The sequence below is a fragment of the Rattus norvegicus genome, chromosome 13, assembly GCF_021556685.1.
Source record: "Rattus norvegicus strain SHRSP/BbbUtx chromosome 13, alternate assembly SHRSP_T2T, whole genome shotgun sequence".
NCBI classification, from domain to species: Eukaryota; Metazoa; Chordata; class Mammalia; order Rodentia; family Muridae; genus Rattus; species Rattus norvegicus.
Window position 1 is genome coordinate 99,563,293 of NC_141546.1, and position 19,120 is coordinate 99,582,412.

The 19,120-nt window shown below is 45.4% G+C and overlaps 2 protein-coding genes across 6 annotated transcripts in view; both read left to right on the forward strand.

The window, feature by feature from the left end:
• Window positions 1–1,811, forward strand: part of Eprs1 (glutamyl-prolyl-tRNA synthetase 1) — a 70,416-nt gene extending 68,605 nt beyond the window's left edge. For 2 of the 3 annotated variants that reach the window (NM_001429565.1, NM_001429566.1), the window contains 2 exons: window positions 516–580; window positions 1,467–1,811. In NM_001429565.1, coding sequence (NP_001416494.1) covers window positions 516–580; window positions 1,467–1,617 — 216 coding nt within the window. In that variant the 3' untranslated portion in view covers window positions 1,618–1,811. The remainder of the gene's footprint in view (window positions 1–515; window positions 581–1,466) is intronic. The other variant, NM_001024238.1, reaches the window with a different exon arrangement.
• A 4,612-nt stretch (window positions 1,812–6,423) lies between these two features.
• Window positions 6,424–19,120, forward strand: part of Slc30a10 (solute carrier family 30, member 10) — a 71,500-nt gene continuing 58,803 nt past the window's right edge. For all 3 annotated transcript variants that reach the window (XM_087580424.1, XM_087580423.1, XM_087580420.1), the window contains exon 1: window positions 6,424–6,969. In XM_087580424.1, coding sequence (XP_087436550.1) covers window positions 6,519–6,969 — 451 coding nt within the window. In that variant the 5' untranslated portion in view covers window positions 6,424–6,518. The remainder of the gene's footprint in view (window positions 6,970–19,120) is intronic.

Below are 19,120 nucleotides of genomic sequence, written 5' to 3' on the forward strand. Positions count from 1 at the left end.
TCCCATTATTACTAGTCCAATAAAAATTGAAATGTTGATTTTCCAGTTAAATGGTTTTTGTCTTTTATAAGCCTTTGTACTTGAAAAGCTATTCACTCACTCCTACCACGTTAGAAGCATGTGGGATCACGAGCGCCTTCCCTGACCTAGCTGTTGCTGTTACCTTACCCTGACATCACTCTCTTCATCACCCCTTCCCTCCTCCTGATGGCCAGGTCTGTGGACCCGTGGAGGAACTGTCACTGAGCTCACCATGTCATAGCCAGTTTATGCAGACACTTTAATGTGTTACACACATGACCTGTGTCTAGTTTTATGACTGTATAGATTTTGTTTGGTGTGAAATACCAGTCTTTGCTCTTTTGTGTACTTCTGAGCCAAGTTCCCAGTGTGTTTGCAAAGGTACCGTGACCAGAAGCCGGGGACACCCACCCCTTTTGCTTGAACGGTGAAAAGAGAACTCAGCTACTTCTCTAGGAGCTGTAACGGCAGATTGCTTTTCCTTTTCTTACCAGGTTGCACAGATTCCATTCTGTGGGGAAATTGACTGTGAGGACTGGATCAAAAAGACAACGGCCAGGTGAGTGTCACCCGATCCCCTGAGCCCAGGAGTGCGCAGTGCACAGCAGGGGCTCACTCGCTGCTTCTCTCTCTCTCTCTCTCTTTTTTTCTGCCCTTCATATCCAGTTTTATTGGTTGATTTTTTTTTTTTTTTTTTTTTTTGGTTCTTTTTTTCGGAGCTGGGGACCGAACCCAGGGCCTTGCGCTTCCTAGGCAAGCTCTCTACCACTGAGCTAAATCCCCAACCCCACGATTTTTTTTTTTTTTTACATTTACATTTCAAATGTTATTCCCTTTCCTGGATTCCCCTCAGGAAACCCCCTATCCCATCCACTCCTCTCCCTGCTCCTAGGAGGGTGCTCACCCACCCACTCCCTCCTGCTTCCCACCCTGGCATTCCCCTACACTGGGGCATCAAGGGCTTCTCCTTCCATTGGTGCCTGACAAGGCCATCCTCTGCTACATATGCAGCTGGAGCCATGGGTCCTGTCCCCTCTATCCCCCTATGTGTACTCTTTGGTGGTTTAGTTCCTAGGAGCTCTAGAGGGTCTGGTTGTTGATATTGTAGTTCTTCCTATGGGGTTGCAAACCCCTTCAGCTACTTTAGTCCTTTCTCTAATTCCTCCATTGGGGACCCCTTTCTCAGTCCAGTGGTTGGCTTCAAGCATCGCCTCTGTATTTGTCAGGCTCTGGGAGAGCCTCTCAGGAGACAGCTATATCAGGCTCCTGTCAGCATGCACTTCTTGGCATCGGCAATAGTGTCTGGGTTTGGTGTCTGCAGATAGGATGGATCCCCAGGTGGGGCAGTCTCTGGATGGCCTTTCCTTCTGTCTCTGCTCCACACCTTGTCCCTGTATTTCCTCCTGTGAGTGTTTTGTGACTCACTTCTGTCTCTTGAACTCCAGGGATCAGGATGTGGAACCTGGTGCTCCATCCATGGGAGCCAAAAGCCTTTGCATTCCTTTCAACCCTCTGTGTGAGCTGCAGCCAGGAGCCATGTGTGTCTGTGGCAAGAATCCTGCCAAGTTCTACACCTTGTTTGGTCGGAGTTACTGATGGATGAAACAGAAGCCTCTCCCGTCCTTTTTTTAAAACCAATGATACTAAGATCTCAGATACAGTTTTTCTTTTTCATTTTTTAAAACTTCTAAAAAGGTCACAAAATAAACAGCTATTCTTATGCCCAAATTAACAGTGGAAAATACTTTTCTGTAAACAGCCAGGGTAATAAAAACCATGAACTAATTGTATTTTATGTATTCGGTTCATCCTACAATAGCAGAGTTATACATACAAGAATGGTCTTTGAACACCTACTAAGTGCAGGGTAAGCTCCGAGACTCTCAAGAAGCCGTCCTCACCTCAGAAAGAGTGCTGTCCCCTTCACAGCTCCCTTTCCCAGTCACCCCACCGAAGCATATCTCATTGAGGTCACAAAGGAGCAGCCTGCAAGCCCAGCATGCACATGTGCTCCTGTGTCTCCATGCCACATGATGCTAAGTGCCTCTGTGCCTGCTGTGGGGCACACCAGCCCTCTTCCTCCTCACCATGGCTTCTCTGCTCTTCCCACAGTGTCAGAAGCGTCAGTAGCCTCCTAAGTCCCATTTTATCAGCAGCTCGGAGCTCTCCTGTGATTTGTGTTTCATCAACATTTTGGGTCATTTGTCACCCAGATATTTCACCCCTCCATCCCTCGCCCATTTCCTTCTGCTTGGAAGATTAATAATGATAAGATAAACTCCATCACTAACCCAGAATTTGAGTTATCCCAGGCAGCCTCCTCCAGATTGTTAATGCTGGCAGAGTAGGCTGCTGCTGCTTTGATTGTCTTTCGGTCTTAGACATTCTTGGAGAGTGAACACCAAGCCAGGTCCATGTTTTCAAGGGTGTCGTGGTTTTCCCAGTGTACAGTTAAGACAGTTTTTCTTCCCCCTGAAATCACTTTATAGTTCTCACCATTTACCATTTACAGGCCAAATTATAAACACTTTACCCTAATCTGGCTGACTACCTGTTCATATTCTTTAGTGCAACGAAGACCTGCATTTCTCCTGCAAACGGTTTCCTCTGCCTGTTTGCCTGCAAATGCATTTTTGTACCTCATTTGAAGCCTACTTAGTAAATTTTTTTGACATTTATTTACTTGCTTGGGAGAGTATGTCTTGCCAGGGAAGTCCGAGGATAAATCGATGGAGTTTGAAGCATGTGCCTGTCTGCTGAGACACTGTGTAGCCAGGCTTATGTTCCTGCCCCACCCTCCGACAACTGGTAAATGGCCTTGTCTCAGCACTTCTTTTCATGTCAGCTACCCAGGAACAGTGTGTCAGAACAGAAGAGCCGTTTAAAGAGATTAGATTCTGTACCATGCTTTGGAGAGTGTGATCTCAGTAGTGACAGAGGAGGGAAGGGATGGGATGCAAAGGCAGGCTGCACCTCCTGTACCAACAGGAAGTGAGCAGGCAGCCCGGGAAGTAAAGTGCCTCTAGGGCAGGTGCAGCCCTGAGTCCCAGCCCTGCTGGCACCCTGTGACCCCAGCTTTGAGAATAGAGACAGGAAGGTCTGGGCCTTACCAGCTCACCAGTCTAGCCAATTAGTGAGCTCCCGTGTCAGTATGGCCCTGCCGGTCTCTAAAACACTGAGCACTAGAGAAAGATACCTGGGGGGAAGCTCTCCACGCTGATCTGAGCCATATACTTGTGCTCTGAACCAGTTTCTTTTTTTTTTTTTTCTTTTTTTCGGAGCTGGGGACCGAACCCAGGGCCTTGGGCTTGCTAGGCAAGCGCTCTACCGCTGAGCTAAATCCCCAACCCCCTGAATCAGTTTCTTACTGGCTGCGGATGTTTTGTCTTTCCATCCTCAGACCAGTGTAAACTGGTTTTTGGAAAATGGGGAAAAGTCAAGCACCTACTTCCAGGTTCCTCTCCTTGCACATTGAGATCATTAATTAGTACAAAGCCTCGCCATCATACACAGCTGGTACAGATTTCACAGGGCCAACTATATGTGGCTTTAGTCGTAGTGAAGTTTGTCCTCTTAAGAAGTGTACATGTTGATTTGGAGAAAACTAGTAGAAATGAGAGATGAAATTGTTTATTTTGATTTGTTTTTCTAATTCATGGCAAAATTATAAAATACAGATCACACATTTTATATTTTATACTGTGACCCTAGATCATCCGGGAGGGGATTTTTGAGGCTGGTTTTTTTTTTTTTTTTTTTTTTTTTTTTTTTTTTTTTTTTTTTTTGTTCTTTTTTTCGGAGCTGGGGACCGAACCCAGGGCCTTGCGCTTCCTAGGTAAGCGCTCTACCACTGAGCTAAATCCCCAGCCCCTTGGGGCTGTTTTTAATTTTTAATTATTTTTTTGAAGTTTGTGATGGGTAGAATAAACATGTAAGAGCCTGGAGTTTGCCCCCCCCACCCCTTTCCAAAGGTTATCATTTGAAGGAACTCTAGTTACAACAAATAGGAATCATTCACTAAAATTACATCTCTGATAAATTGGGTTGTTTCTAAAGTTGGGGGTCAGCTAACATATCAAAACTTTTTCAAGATTCATATCTTAAAGGGTGCTAATCTGCCAGGTGTGATGCCGGTCTGAGCTCCTAGCACTTAAGAGGCTAAGGCAGGAAAATCTTGAGGTCAGCTTGGGCTTCATAGTGGGTTTGAAACTAGCCTGGCCTCATCCTGAAATGACCAAAGTGAGAAGTGTGGCTGCTTTTTTAAGAGGGTGTAGAGACTATTTGCTTTACAGCCAGAAGCCAGACATAGTTATCTTTTGGGCTCTATGGAAGATGTGGTCCCAGGACCCTACCACAGAAGTCCACCAAAGCTCAGGTCTATATACACAGTTGGTAGAGTATTCCCATGTAGTCTGAACTCCTGGCATGCACTTTAGAATTATTGTCAGGTCATCTACCACATCCAGTGCTATGTAAATAGTTGTTACATTGTTTAAGTTTCCATGTAAGTATTAAATGCCATTTCCAATTTTTGTTTTTGTTGAAAAAGGGTTTCTCTGTGTAGCCCTGATTGTCCTGGAACTAGCTCTGTAGACCAGACTGGCCTCAAACTCACAGAGATCCACCTGCCTCTGCCTCCTGAGTTCTGGGATTAAAGATGTGTGCCAACAACACCCAGCTTTCAGTTGTTTTTAACCTAAAGTCAGTTGAATCTTCAGATGTGGAACCCATGAATTGAGAGGCAGACTACATGAGTTAGAGTCACAAAAGTGGCGACTTACCCAGTGCTCACTGCTGGAAAAGACAGCAAGGCGGATATGTTATTGGCTCCGATCCAAGTCCACTAGGGCACCTGTGTTTATACACCTTAGCAATTTCTAGTCCTTCGTGAAAGAACTTTCAAATAAGGTCATTGTGGATCACATACACGAAGGCTTTGTAGGGATTGGACAGTCAGAGCAATTCATTGGGCTGCTGGTTGTACAGCTCGTGAGTCTTGAGTGCAGAATTCTTCATAAAACAACTGAAGGGAAGGAATATTGGTCAGCTGTGAGAAAAACACCCCTGTTGTAGTTATTCGTCACCTGTCGTGTAGCCATGGTACCCAGTGTAGTAGCTTTAAGAACGACTAGGGAGACAGATGCTTCTACCCTTTCATTTTCTGACAGCCTTTCTTGTAGTTCATCACTCCTACTGTCTAGAAGATGATCACCAGAACCCACTTGGTAGCAGGAGAGAACAGAGTCCAAGTAGTTCTCTGACCTCCGCACGGGCCCACTGACACATGCATGCTAACCTCCGTTCAATAAGTGATTAAAGCAAACCCCTTTTAATTCAGAAAAGCTATTCAGTAGGCGGCTATTCCAAACAATATAGGCCACTTGACAACTACTGAGCTTTAAAAGCTGTTAAGTGCCTACAGGATAGGGTGTTTTTTAAGGAGAATCCAAATTTGTTCCATCAGTTAAGTCATTATCTGGCTTTCTTCCTGAAACATTGTGTCAGTAGCTCCTCCAGTTTGAAGGTCTAAACCTTTCCTGACCACTGGGGATGATTTTCTTGCCTTACGAAGACTGGAAGTGGGATAGCTTACTTGGGGATTGAATGAAAAAAAAAAAAAAAAAAGATGACCATTCCTAGGTATGGTGGGGAAGGTTAATTATAGCTATGTGGGAGAGCACAGCTAGTGACAGGGACATCTGGGAGAGTCCAGAGTGGCTATGTCCAGACTCAGCTGGTCCATGTAGGGAGGAGAGAGAGGGGAGCCAGGCGCAGTTGCCAGGAGGCCTAAGGGTAAAGGAATGAGCAGGTAACCAAATGGTTGGATTTATCAGTGAAGAGCAGCCCAGCCGGATAAACTGGAAAGTTCAGGGTAGTGGGCAGGGGGCAGGGTATGCCAGCCAGGAGGACCCCTTCACAGGTAGGGACTGAGGGATGCAGGGAGAACCTGGCAGCTAGGTCCACTTCAGTGTGTTAAGTAAGTAGGCATCTCAACCATTTGACCCAGGTGAGAGGTCAGTGGGCAAAACGAGAATGACCATTTGCTTGGTATAGCTCTGGATTGGCAACCCTAGAATATTTCATCTCACACAGATTACATTCAAAACTACACACCTAGGAGACAAGATGTGGATGGCCATTGATGCCAAACAGATTGCTTTACAAGAGCCATTAGTATGAGCTGCCAGGGGCTGGAAGGGCTCTGCCTATGGGTGAGCTTCTGCAGGATGGGAAGACATGTGATTAAACATCCAAACAAACAATTCTCCAGTCTACACCTGAAGCCAGTGACTTCCATTTCCACAAACCCAGGCTCACGTGACATCTCTTGCCTAATTGCCCTTTAAACTGCTTTATGACTTTATAGCAGCCTATAAAAGGTGATTTTCAAATATGACAGGCGCTGAAAAGCTGAAGGGGAGAGTTATCCAGGGGTTGTAATCTCTTAAGTCTGCTAGGAGTTCTTGCCTTCCTGAGAAAGAGGAGCTGCCGCAGCTATGGGGCGATACTCGGGCCGGAGCTTCCGTCTGATCCTCATGTGTGTGGTCAGCGTGGTCCTGTTTGTGCTGGAGCTAGTGATTGCACACATAGGCAACTCCCTCTCCCTGGCCTCTGATGCCTTCGCCGTCCTCTCCCACTTGTTGTCTATGATCATCGGACTGTTCGGCGTCAGGGCCAGCAACATCAGGCAGCATAGGAAGAGCACCTTTGGCTTTCTCCGGGCAGATGTCCTAGGGGCATTTGGCAATTCCGTGTTTGCTGTGGCCCTGATGTTTAGCATCCTGGTAGAAGCCATCAAAAGGTACATCAGTCCGCAGAAGACAGAGGAGCCCCTGCTGGTTCTCAGTGCCGGAGTCATCGGGCTGTTTTTCAATGTTCTTAACTATGTCATCTTCTTAGAATGCTGTTACTGCTCAGGGCCGAGGCCGCAGACAGACACCGGAGCAGGTAAACACCTCCCTCCCGATGACAGTGGCAGATTTGTTGGTTCTGGCAGCCGTTCTTCCCATTCGAGGGGCCTCCGAAGGATCTGTTCTTTATGGGCGCTTCTCGTTCCTGTGACTTTACAATAGGATTGCTCTCAGTCTGAAGTTCCTTGTGAATAAAAGTGTTTAGACAGGTGGAGAGGGACTACAGAGCAACTGAAAAGTCTCCCTGTGTGACTCACTTTGGTTTATCCAGCTGTGATATGGCCAGGTTTGAATAGAATGTTACTATATCAATGTCTCCATAAAACATGTTTTAAAATGTCAGTGTATCAGACAGCTAGCAGGAGTATGTTAGGGGGTGATGTTACAGAGAGTGAGGAGAGAAATAGGATGATGTAGAAAAATCTCATTTATGGATAGAAACATTCACGGGTGGTTTTGAGCATTTGTTCTTGGAAAATACTTTCAAATGTTGAGAAACAAGTTAACTGGGTTACCCATTACAAGATCAAACTAGCTCTTGGAAGAGACTAAGTGCTCCTTTAGTAAGTGGGACCATGGTTTTTATTCCCAAGAGGGGGCGTGTGTGCTCGTGTGCTAGCTAGCGTGTATGCCTGTATGCGTGTGTGTGTGTGTGTGTGTGTGTGTGTGAGAGAGAGAGAGAGAGAGACAGACAGACAGACAGACAGACAGACTTTTAGGAGTTCTATTTTGTGAGCAGATCAGATCAGCAGAGTCCAACCAGGCCCATAGCACAGGCAATGGTAAGAGTCTCCACCACCTGATTCTCCGAGATTTGCCATATGGAGATAGTAGGTCCCACATAAAACATCACTGGTTATAGCAACTGGGCAGAAACTTGATAAAGGCTTATTTAATTTTTTAATCACAGAATCTAGTATCAGTTACTCCTTAAGAGACTTCTTTAATGCTGGCCGGCTTCCTTCTCACTAGTAGGGGCGTTATCTGATAGTCTGGGGGCCTCTTCACATAACTGCAGTCTTCGTTGCAGTCCCACTGTCTCTGCTAAGGAGAGCTGCCAAGTCCTCCAGCCGTCTCTGCTGGCAGAGGACCTGTTCAAGCACCCATGTTGTTGCTAACTGTGGAGGTGAGCAGGTAATCTTGATCCGTAGTTAGCTGAATGTTTAAAATTAGTCAGGGCCCATCCCTTTTAAAAGACAGTTATCAGGCAACTCAAGACCTTATGTCCTGGCTCTATTAAATATCTAACGGAAGCTGCCAGTCGAGGGTCTGGTACGTACATGTGATTGTTCTGTAAATATAAATCGTGACGACGCCAGTGTTGGCAGGCAAGTGTCACTGCCTTATTCGACCTTACACTTAGGACCTCAGGTGTTCCTTAAAATTCTAAGTTTGCTTTTATTCTGGAATATAACCTAGCAGAAGCGCTCAGGATGCACTCATCATTGGATGCACGCAGAAACACGCAGATACAGTTCTACTTTACAAACCAAACTGTTTTAATTCTTAGCTCGCGCTTGGGAAATTGTCTGTTTTGGTGTATTATGTCTGACTGAATGCTAGTCAGAGGCTTAACATGGTACTCACCTGGAGTCTCTGTGGCTTTAGTTCCCTGCTGTCTTGTCTTTGATCATGTGCTATGCTAAAACCGTAACATGGTGCTGGTATAGGGCCGTAGCCATTGTGATCATTCTCACTCTATTAGCTTTTGGTGTTACTTAATCTTCTATGTTTCAATGTTTGAACCTTCCAGTTTGCTTTAGGGATTATCACCACTGATATACCAAAATTTACATTTATCAGTGTTTTGAAGCCACATTTCGATGCCCTTATTACCAATGAACTTAAAGAATAAATATTTATATAAGTTAAATTTTATAAACTGATATCAGCTCATTATCAGTTGGCTCATGTTTTAAGACCTATTATTAATTTTTCTACATTAACATAACAAGAGTTATAAACTATAGGGGCAAAACAGCTTTCATTTGTGTTTTAGATAGGACTTTGCTGTATAACCCGGGTTGGCCTTGAACTTGTGATCCTCCTCCTCCTCAAATCTGGGTTTTCAGATGTATGCTAACACATCAACCTAGCTTCTGTATTTTAGTAGGTGCTTGTGAACTGAAGAATTCAGGCAGGATCCATCACTGTTATGGAGTCTGAAGCCAGTGAGAGTTTCTACTTGGCAAACCTCTTGTTTCTGTGACTGTTTTGACCAGTCTAGTGTAGCCAGACATACTCAATGTTTGATACCAGAGAAGGGAAACACAAGAGGACCATTAAGTTAAATGCCATGTTATCAGACAATCTGTCGAGGTCACACACATCCCTGGATTTGAGGAGCAAGCCTTGCTGGACAATCAGCTGTGCACAGGCAGCAGTTTCCTTTAACCTGGGAGAAAACATTTTTTTAAGAATAGTATCTGGGGGTTGGGGATTTAGCTCAGTGGTAGAGCGCTTGCCTAGGAAGCGCAAGGCCCTGGGTTCAGTCCCCAGCTCTGAAAAAAAGAACAAAAAAAAAAAAAAACAAACAAACAAAAAAAAAAAACAAGAATAGTATCTGGGGGTTGGGGATTTAGCTCAGTGGTAGAGCGCTTGCCTAGCAAGCGCAAGGCCCTGGGTTCGGTCCCCAGCTCCGAAAAAAAAAAAAAAAAGAATAGTAATCTGGAAGCACATGCCTGCACGCCCAGCAGTGGAGATGCTGAGGCAGGAAGACAGTAAGTTTGGAGATTAACCCAAGTTACATAGGTTTCAGGACATCCTAGACTACCCAGGGCACCTAACTGGCAAGTCCGATCTCTCTTAGGAAGGACGTAGAGTGAAGTGTAATCCTGGCATTAGGAAGTAAGCCATACAAAATCACTTTAGCTCAAAATAAAGGCCCACATATACCAGCGTCACATGTTCAGTCCCAGTCAAGGGCATAGAGAGCTTCAGCAGGAACACCTTTCAGCAGAAAACTCAGGGCTGGGAACTTTGAGGCTGAGTATCCCACACATTCAAGAGGCTGAAGTAGCAATATTAAATGTGCAAAGCCCGCACCACAGTGGGAGACCCTGACCCAGAGACGATGATGAATAAATTCATAATTAAAATTTAGTTTTTTAAAAAGACAACTTGTGGGCTGGAGAGATGGCTCAGTGGCTAAGAGCACTGACTGCTCTTCCAGAGGTCCTGAGTTCAAATCATAGCAACCACATGGTGGCTCACAACCATCTGTAATGGGATCTGATGCCCTCTTCGGGTGTGTCTGAAGACAGCTACAGTGTACGTATGTATAATAAATAAACAAATCTTTTAAAAAGAAAGGCAGTCTGTAAGCCAGGAGTAGTGGCATACAGCTATAACCCCAGTGTGAGGAGAAGAAAGAAGGCAGGGAAGTGGGGACAGAAAAGAGAAGGGGGCAGGGGGGAGAAGGAGGGAGAAACGAGGAAAGGAGGGAGCCAAAGAATGGCCGGTGACACTGGGTTCCCTTGGCTCTGTTTTCACCTCTACCCTTTGCTCTGTTCACTAACCACCCTTACCCCATAAAACCATCAACATTTTGGACTTTAAGATAATATTTTCTTCATCTTTCCCTTAGGTTTGTATTTTCACTCTGCCTTTCATTTTAGCTAAAAATCCCAGCCCCATCTGCCCCTAAATGTGCTGTTCTATGTCAGTGCTGGCCCCATGTCCTTCTTGGACAAGGGTCGCCTGCCTCCGTCTCCTTTCTTCTCCCTCTCTCCCTCACATCTGTCCTCCCTTCAACTCTTCCTTTCCTGTTTAAGGGACTTTGCTCTGCAGTTCAGGCTGGCCTGTACCTCTCAGCTATTCTGCTTCTGTCTGCCTCAGAAGCTGGGCTACAGGTGTATACCTCACACTGCAACTTACTTGAGCATGAAATAATTTACATATAAGTTATATATAATGTGAACTGTGGTTACATTGCAGGTGGTCTTGGCAGGAGGTTTGAATGCTGTTCTGTACAATTTCTAGATGAACCCCATGACTTTCCCGCGGGTAGTGCTGTGCATAGCGGAAGCAAATAAGATTCCTTTCCTGAGAGGGAGGTCAGTCTCTGGGTTTAGGAGAGGCAAGGGAGAATTTTTCCCTTGGAGGTGAATATCATGGAATAAGTCACACGTAAGAACTTTCACGTGCTACAAGCTACATATAGCCCCAGCACTTGGAAAGCTGAGGCAGGAGGCTTATGATTTCAAAGCCACCCTCAGCTATATTTTAAACATAAAAACAGAAGCAGAAAATGAAAGCAAAGAGAAAAAAGTACATACTTATAGAATCTGGTACTTCAAACTGGAAAGAGGCGTACTCGTGGGCAGCCATGCTGGGCATTCACAGTCATTTTAGGGGACACGGGGTGTAGGGTCCCAGAGACAGTCACTCTTGCTTGCCTACTTATGTTCACAAGTTTGGAGAAGCAGCAGGTGTGAGCATATGCCATAGCTCCCACCTTCTCTCTCACCAGATGCCGGTGAATTTCCCAGCATCCCCTTCTCTATGTTTGTGCCGGTTGGCTAACCCCTCATCTCTTCTGCCCATTAGAGGGTTTTGGAGCAGTTCCAGGAGTGAATAGGAAAGACTTAGGGAAGACTGGGAAATCGGTGCCTTTTCAAATCAAATTCAACAGAAGGAAACAAGAGCTCGGCTCTACACTCTCAGACATTTTATCCTAATGTGTGGGGAATTCTCTGTTACCCAAATGAAATATTAATGAAGAATAAGTGTTTGTGGACAGCATGCGAGCATACCGACAGCTCAGTTACACGCAGCTGGAGAAGTCTGTGTTTCACAAACTAATTAGCGAGAGGGAACGGTTCCTATTCTCATTTTTCATGCAGGGTCCAAAGGAAACACCGAAACAAAGGAAAATAACTGTGACGCGCAGAGCTATTTGCGATGGTCACAGACGAACACTGGGAATGCGAATGAGTTCATGGTGAATCCAATCCTAGGTCCAGGCCGAGTGTCCGCCTGAGAGTTTCTTAGCTGTCAACTCTGTCACGGATAAGGTGGGATATCCACACCTGGTGGATGCTGTGAAGACAAAAGTTCTCAGCAAAACATTCATAGAACACTCACTCGGTAAAGGTTGCTCCAGATTAGATTCAGATAGACCGGCTCGGCACAAAGTGCCTTACCCCCGACCATCCTACTGGGTGTGTGTGTGTGTGTGTGTGTGTGTGTGTGTGTGTGTGTGTGTGTGTGTGTGAGAGAGAGAGAGAGAGAGAGAGAGAGAGAGATCTTTAACAGCTTAAAATACAAATAATTCCATTTTGCAAAATGCTTTTGTGAGCTTGTCATGGGAGCACACATATCTGTCATCTCAACTGCTCAGAAGGTTAAGGTATCATTTCAGCCTGAAGAGCCTGAAGTTTCAGAATAGCCTGGGCACCACAGTGTGTCTTTTAAAAGCAATGGTGAAAGTGTGACCCAGGTGTACCTCCTAATAGGTCTTCAAATTTCTCTCCCTCTCTCCCTCTCTCCCTCCCCCCCCCTCGTACTTATTAACCTGCCCATTAGCTTCAGATCAAAAGGACTTCAGATCCAGAGTCCCATGTTGTGCATAAGAGCAGCATGAGGTTGCACTCAGTAGACTCTTTTAAGTGAGGACAGGGAGTTGGGAATGAAGTGTGTGGTGTGGGCAGGAGTTGTGGGGAGAGTTGGGGGCCAATCCGATCATTATGCATGAAAATGTCAAAGAATCCACAAAAACTACTATCCTTTCGAGATAAAAAAAAATTGCAACTACAATACTGAGAGTCTTCACCGACATCTTGTCTAGTCTGCATGAGTAAAACCATAACACCAAATCAAAACAAAGAAACTGATGTCCTGCATGTAGATCTGTAACTACCACCCAAGGTCTGGGAGTGTCACAGCCCCGGAAAGCCTCCGGCTGTGTTCTGCAGCCATACCCACCACTCCACATCTGCTACAGACAGCAGGAATACACACACACACACACACACACACACACACACACACACACACACACACACACACACACACACACACGCCGTCTTGGTGGTCAATGCTGTATCAGTCTGCTGGGAATCCCTGGGAACCTTCCAAAGTGTTTTTCCTCTTTCAGACAATGCTTTTGGGATCCACTGGACTTGCTCAGACCTCAGTGACTGCTGCCCTCTGCATAAGCACCAGCTGACTTTCATTGTTATTAAACCACTTATATTCCACTCGCTGGTTGGACGTGAGGGTCACGTCTGCTGTTTTTCCCTTTCCTTCTAAACTGTTTTCTCTGTTTTCCTTTTTTGCTTTCCTTGAATGCTTTCAGAGTTTTGCTCTTGGATTTTCTGCTGTATTTTTGAGGACATCTTGAAGTGTGGCCCTGCCAGTAGTCATCACGGGTGTCACTATGCACCTCTCTGAACTACTGTGAGCTTCCCACGTAAGTGGGGCTGAGAGCATCTTTAGTTTATCCTTTTTCCTCCCCAGGCTCTATTTTTTGCCTCCCTTCTTCTTCCCTCCCCCCACCCCTATTTTTATTTTCCATTGCTCAGATTTTTTTTTCTGAGAATTCAGTGATTCCTTCTCTAAATTCTTTTCTTCTGTCGAGCTCATTCATTGAGCTGTTATTTGTTCTTTGTTGTTGGTTTGGTTTGGTTTCTGTGTTAAGGTTTCTGGTTGTTGTTTGTGTTGTGTGCTCATACATGTTTATGTGTGCGGTGGCCATTGGTCAACCTCCAGTGTTGTTTCCTGGGCTCTCCCAACCTTTTGTGTTTGAGGCACATCTGACTGTTTACATGGCTTTGCAAATGAACCCCCAGTCCTCATGCTTCTTAGGGAAGCCTATTATCTCCTCAGCCTTCCGCTTCCTTTTATATTTTATATTTTCATATTTCAAGTATGTCCATAATCACCCGCCAATACATTGTTTTATGACTGGCAACTTTAAACCTCCTTCTGAACCAGAGAACACTTCTGCTGCCTCAGAAGGAATGTCTTTTATACTCAAGTTGCAATTCTCCCAGTGTTTAGTGGGAAGAAAGATTCTCTGGTGAATCCTGGACACTGAGAAGCAGTGAGATTCTGGCTGTCTTCCCAACAGGCTGATGACTGAAATGACTGCTTGCTGCCAGTTGGTGGCAGAAGTCCTAGGTTGTCCCTGGGCTTCCTTGAGTTGGCAGGGGCAGTTCCAGCCCTCTCATTAGGGACCTCAACACTGACGCCTGGCTGGGAGTAGCTTCAATTTTTTTTTTAATTTTTAATTTTTTTTATTTATTCACTTTATATCCCAATTGCTGTCTCCCTCCTCCAACCTTAACCATTTAATTGTAAATCTTTCTTCTTTTTTTTATTTTGGGATCAAACCTAAGGTTTCACATATGCAGAGTTTTTTTCTTTCTAACAAGCACACATGTTTTATACCAGGCTCCTGGTCGTCTCAGCACTGGTCTTGCACACCTGAGTGTGCTGTTCACTGAGTCTGCCGTTTCTCTCTAAATGTCTGGCTTTCCCACTTTCTGTTTTTGAGGCAGGGTTGCCTATGTAACCCAGGCTGGTCTTGAACTTGTGACCTTCCTTTCTGTGCTTCCTGAGAGAACAATGTGTGTGTACCAGCACAGATGGTTTGTATGCTTCATTTTTTTCTTTTCTTTTCTTTTTTGTTTTTCTTTTCTTTTTTTGTTTTGAATTGATCTTCAATAAAATCTTTCCCTGAGACTTTGTTTTGTTGAAGTCTAGGATATAAGCATATCTTAAAACAGTTCTTAAAAAGATCTTACATGTTTTTGTTGGCTTTTAAAGAATTGCACACAAGTGTTTTGCCTGTGTGTGTATCTGTATCACCTGCGTGTCTAATGCCCACAGAGGCTAGAAGAGAACAGTGGATCTGCTGGGACTGCACTTACAGACAGCTGTGTGTAGCTGTGGTGATGGGAGCTGAACTGAGGTCCCATGGAAGAGCAGTCTGTCCTCTTTAACCTCTGAGCTATCTCTCTCGCTCTTTGTGGGTACGTTTCCAGACACACATTTAGTCCCAGCACTTGGGGGGGGGGCAGAAGCAGAGACAGCTTGGTCTATGTAGCAAGTTCCAGGCCAGATAGGGAAACCCTGTCTCAAAAAACCTAGACCAGGGGCTGGGGATTTAGCTCAGTGGTAGAGCGCTTACCTAGGAAGCGCAAGGCCCGGGGTTCGGTCCCCAGCTCCGGAAAAAAAGAACCAAAAAAAAAAAAAATAATAAAAAACCTAGACCAAACTCCATAGGCTCTTTGGTGCAAAACTAGGTTGTCTACACTTAAAGACATCTGCCCAGCATTGCTTCTTATCATTTTGTAGGTAGTGAAGATTTTGTCCACGATCTCATAGCACCTTCAGCTCCCGCGTAGATCGTCTTCTCTGCCAACAACCAAGCCTAATAATATATACAAATCTCTTTGCTGCGCCCATTGGAAAAGTGGGGTTCTCTGTATTGTTGTGTTTGGGTTTGAATTTTCCACTGAGGGATCTAGCAACTCTCCCCATTGCCCCCAGCAACATTCAGTCTTTCAAGATGCACATAATCATGTAGCCCTCGAAACTAAGAGGTGAGGTGTTTTTCTTTATTGGACTGGTGGACAGGTGTCTTGACATCAGACTCCAGCCTCAGCTTACCATTCTAGATATCTGGTTTGGGCTTTTATTATGTGTATGGATGTTTTGTGCATACATCTGAGTCATGTTCTTGCCTGGTGCCCTCATAGGCTAGGAGAGGCCATTGGGTGCCATTGAACTGGAGTTACAGGCACCAAGTCACCTTGTGGATGCTGGGAATTAAGCTTGGGTTCTCTGCAAGAGCAGCAAGTGCTCTTAACCACGGAAGCACCTTGCCAGCTCCTGGCTTCAGAGGGTTTTGTTGTTGTCTTATTTGTTTGATTTCACACCACATTTTTTTTTAAAACTGAGATCAAAGATTTCACAAAACATCCTAAAGGGGGACCATTTATTATAGGTAAATTTAATTTCTCACAACTTAGCATTTCCTGCAAGCTGGATGCCTATGACTTCTGACAAGGGTCATTTTGGAAACTTGGCAGTGTCAGACCCGGGGAGACGATTCAGAAGTACTTCCAAGGGACATAGAGTGTTGAAGCAAGAAGACCTTAGAATCCCCAGCGCTCATTCAGAAAGACCAGGAGAGGCTGCTCCAGCACCTGCTACCCCAGCCATGTGGTGATGGGCAGACAGGGGACCAGAGGGGTGTTGGCTGGTGGCCTAGCCCCAGATTCAGAGAGACATTGTTTTCAAGGAATAAGGTCAGGAAAATGTCATCTTCCCTGACCTCTATTCATATGCACTTGCCTCTCTCTCTCTCTCTCTCTCTCTCTCTCTCTCTCTCTCTCTCTCACACACACACACACACACACACACACACACACTCACAATGACACACACCTATACACACATTTGTTTCGAATGTTAGACTCAGCATCACTTTGTGAGCAGAGTTGTCTGGAACCTTCGTTACCTTGGTTGCTTGCTTCTCAAGGCTGCCTCTCCATAGCTTCTCAGTGCTGCACCGTGTCGGCTCTGAGGCTGGAGACAGGCCTCCAGAGCTCTGCTCCATGCTCTCCCAAAGGCTCAGCTGGGTACTAGTGGTTCAACGGTTTAATTAAGCTCTGCACTTGGCCTCCTTCCTGCCCCACCATATGGAAGGCTGGTGCTTTTATTGGACTGGATCTCTTCTTTGTTGTTTTCTGGGTCAGATATTTGTTTTCAGGCATGGATTTGTTTTGTTTTGTTTTCTAATCACAGGGGGAGGAATGAAGCCGATGTCTTAAGGGTCGGCCAAAAGCAACTGCTGTCCAAACAAATCTTGTCAGCCCTCACTCCTGAGCTGCATACTCTCACTCAAAAGACATTTACTTTCTGGTTAAACCCATCATCTACCCTATGCCCAATTCAAATGATCATTGCCCTTTCTGAATTCCAATCAGTATTTCCTGTATGTGTCCCAATAGTCCCGACTCATTCTTGTTTAGTTTGCTATACCTTAAATGTTTTATGCTAATTTCCCTGAGCTTCTCTTAATAGTTCCAAGTTCCACAGATGCTCGTGTTGAGTGGCTACACGATTTTCCCAGTTACCGTCTAACAAAACACCTCAGAATTTATACTGAGGCATTCTGCAGATTGGGGTCTGGAAAGAACACAGTGTGGACATCCTGCCCTAGACACAGTGTCTGAGGTCTCACCTGAGGGGGCTCAGAGGCTGAGGGTGGCCTGGTGGACAACAGATACTTTGTGGCTGGACGTGCAGTCACTTACTTTATGTCTGGCATCTGGGCTGGAAGGTCCAGATGTTCGGGACTGCTGATCAGACAGCCTACCGCAGATAACCTCTGGGTGTGGCTTCCTCATGCCAGAGCAGCCTCAGGGCATAGCTAGGAGTGGCACAGGATTCTAAGCACAGATGAGTGTTTGGACAATCAAAGTTGAAGCACCATTGTCTCCTCAGACCGGAGACTGTGGTGACGTGATGAGACAGAAGGAGTGTTGTGCCCACAGACCCCACGTCTGGGGGGAAGGAGCATGAAAGTCACTGTGTGGAAGCAAAAGGAGAAAAGGCCACATCTTCACAGAACGTTCTGCACAGCCTCCCCTCTGCACAGTTTGCATCATGTCCATGTGCACAATGTGCTCGTCTCACCTACAGATCCCTGAAAGCCCATCAGACATGGCAAAAAGCTCCAAGTCTAGGATCTTAGCATCCTAAATGATTCTGGGATACAGATTCCACAGATTAAGCTCCTTGAGTGTTCCACTATGGCTGGAAGATCTCTGAACTAAAGGAGCAAACAGACTGTCTTCTATACACACAAACATCCAAGAAGTGAGGAGGGACAGGCACAGGATACTGGAGCCATGAGTCACTTGTATTTATTTCAAATAGCATCCATACCTTTAGGGTGTCTCAGTTAGGGTTTCACTGTGGTGAAGAGATATCATGACCAAAGCAACTCTTATAAAATCTAATTGGGGCTTACAGTTGCAGAGGTTCAGTTCATTATCATCATGGTGGGAACCATGGCGGTATTCAGGCAGGCATGGTGCTGGAAGAGTTGAAAGTTCAACAACTTGACCAAAGGCAGCCAGGAGGAGCCTCTCTTCCACATCGGGCAAAGTGGGACCCTCAAAGCCCACCCCCACAGTGACACACTTCCTCTAACAAGGCCACACCTACTAATAGAGCCACTCTCCATGGGCCAAGCATATTCAAACCACCACAAGGGGGTAAATGCTAATTGCTTTCTGAGTCTGGTCCTCTCTTCTGGGGTGGAGCATGAACTGCAGTCTAGATTGCTCTCTGAAACCTCGTCTTTCTATCTCTGAAAGATTGCTCTGCTCCCCAGGTTGGCCTGATCTAATTCCAGAGCACAGGCTCCCACAAATTTAATATTTAATAAATGCTGAATTGAATCCTTCTGGGCAACAGGTCATGAATAAGATCTTTGTGTCTTCACTCCTCTTTTCCTTCCTTTTCTCTTCTCTCCCATCTCCTCTTTCTTTAAATATAACTTAGGGCTTTCTGTGCTAGACAGGTGCTCTACCGCTAAACTCTACCTCAAGGCCAAGCTCACTGAGACAAGAACAGGAGCTCCTCTCCCTCCACATTCATTTAGTAGGGCCTAGACCATGGGTGACTTCTACGCGGAAGAACTGTCTGGAATTAACTGCTCATCCCTTAACCAAGCCCTGTGGTCAGCGGGTGAGGAACCCCGATTAGCTCACTGTGGTTAACATTGGCCATGTTAATTTTTTGTTACCTGGAATGACCAATATACAAGGTGGGAAAGGTTTTCTTTGGCTTTATGATTTAAAGAAACATCAGCCCACGGTTGTTTGGCTCCATGACTTTGCCTCTGTAGTGACTTAGCATATGATATCAGGGACCCAGAAAGAGAAAGGCTCTGGTGTCCCATTTCCTAAGACCCAGTCTCTCTGTCCAAGGTGAGAGGATGTTCCCATAAGGAGGCAGGGAGGATTTTCTAGGCAATCTGAACTCTTCACTGATCCATTTGAGGTTTTGGGCTTCCTTTCTACAACAGTGTGGATGAGGAGTCTGGTTTCATGATTGCACCTGCAGTCAAGCCTTGCACTTTCATGACCTGATGCTTGAAGCAGCCATGCAGAGAAAGTGGTACAAGGTTTTTATTTTCATTTTATGGATTAGAAAGTCAAGGCTGC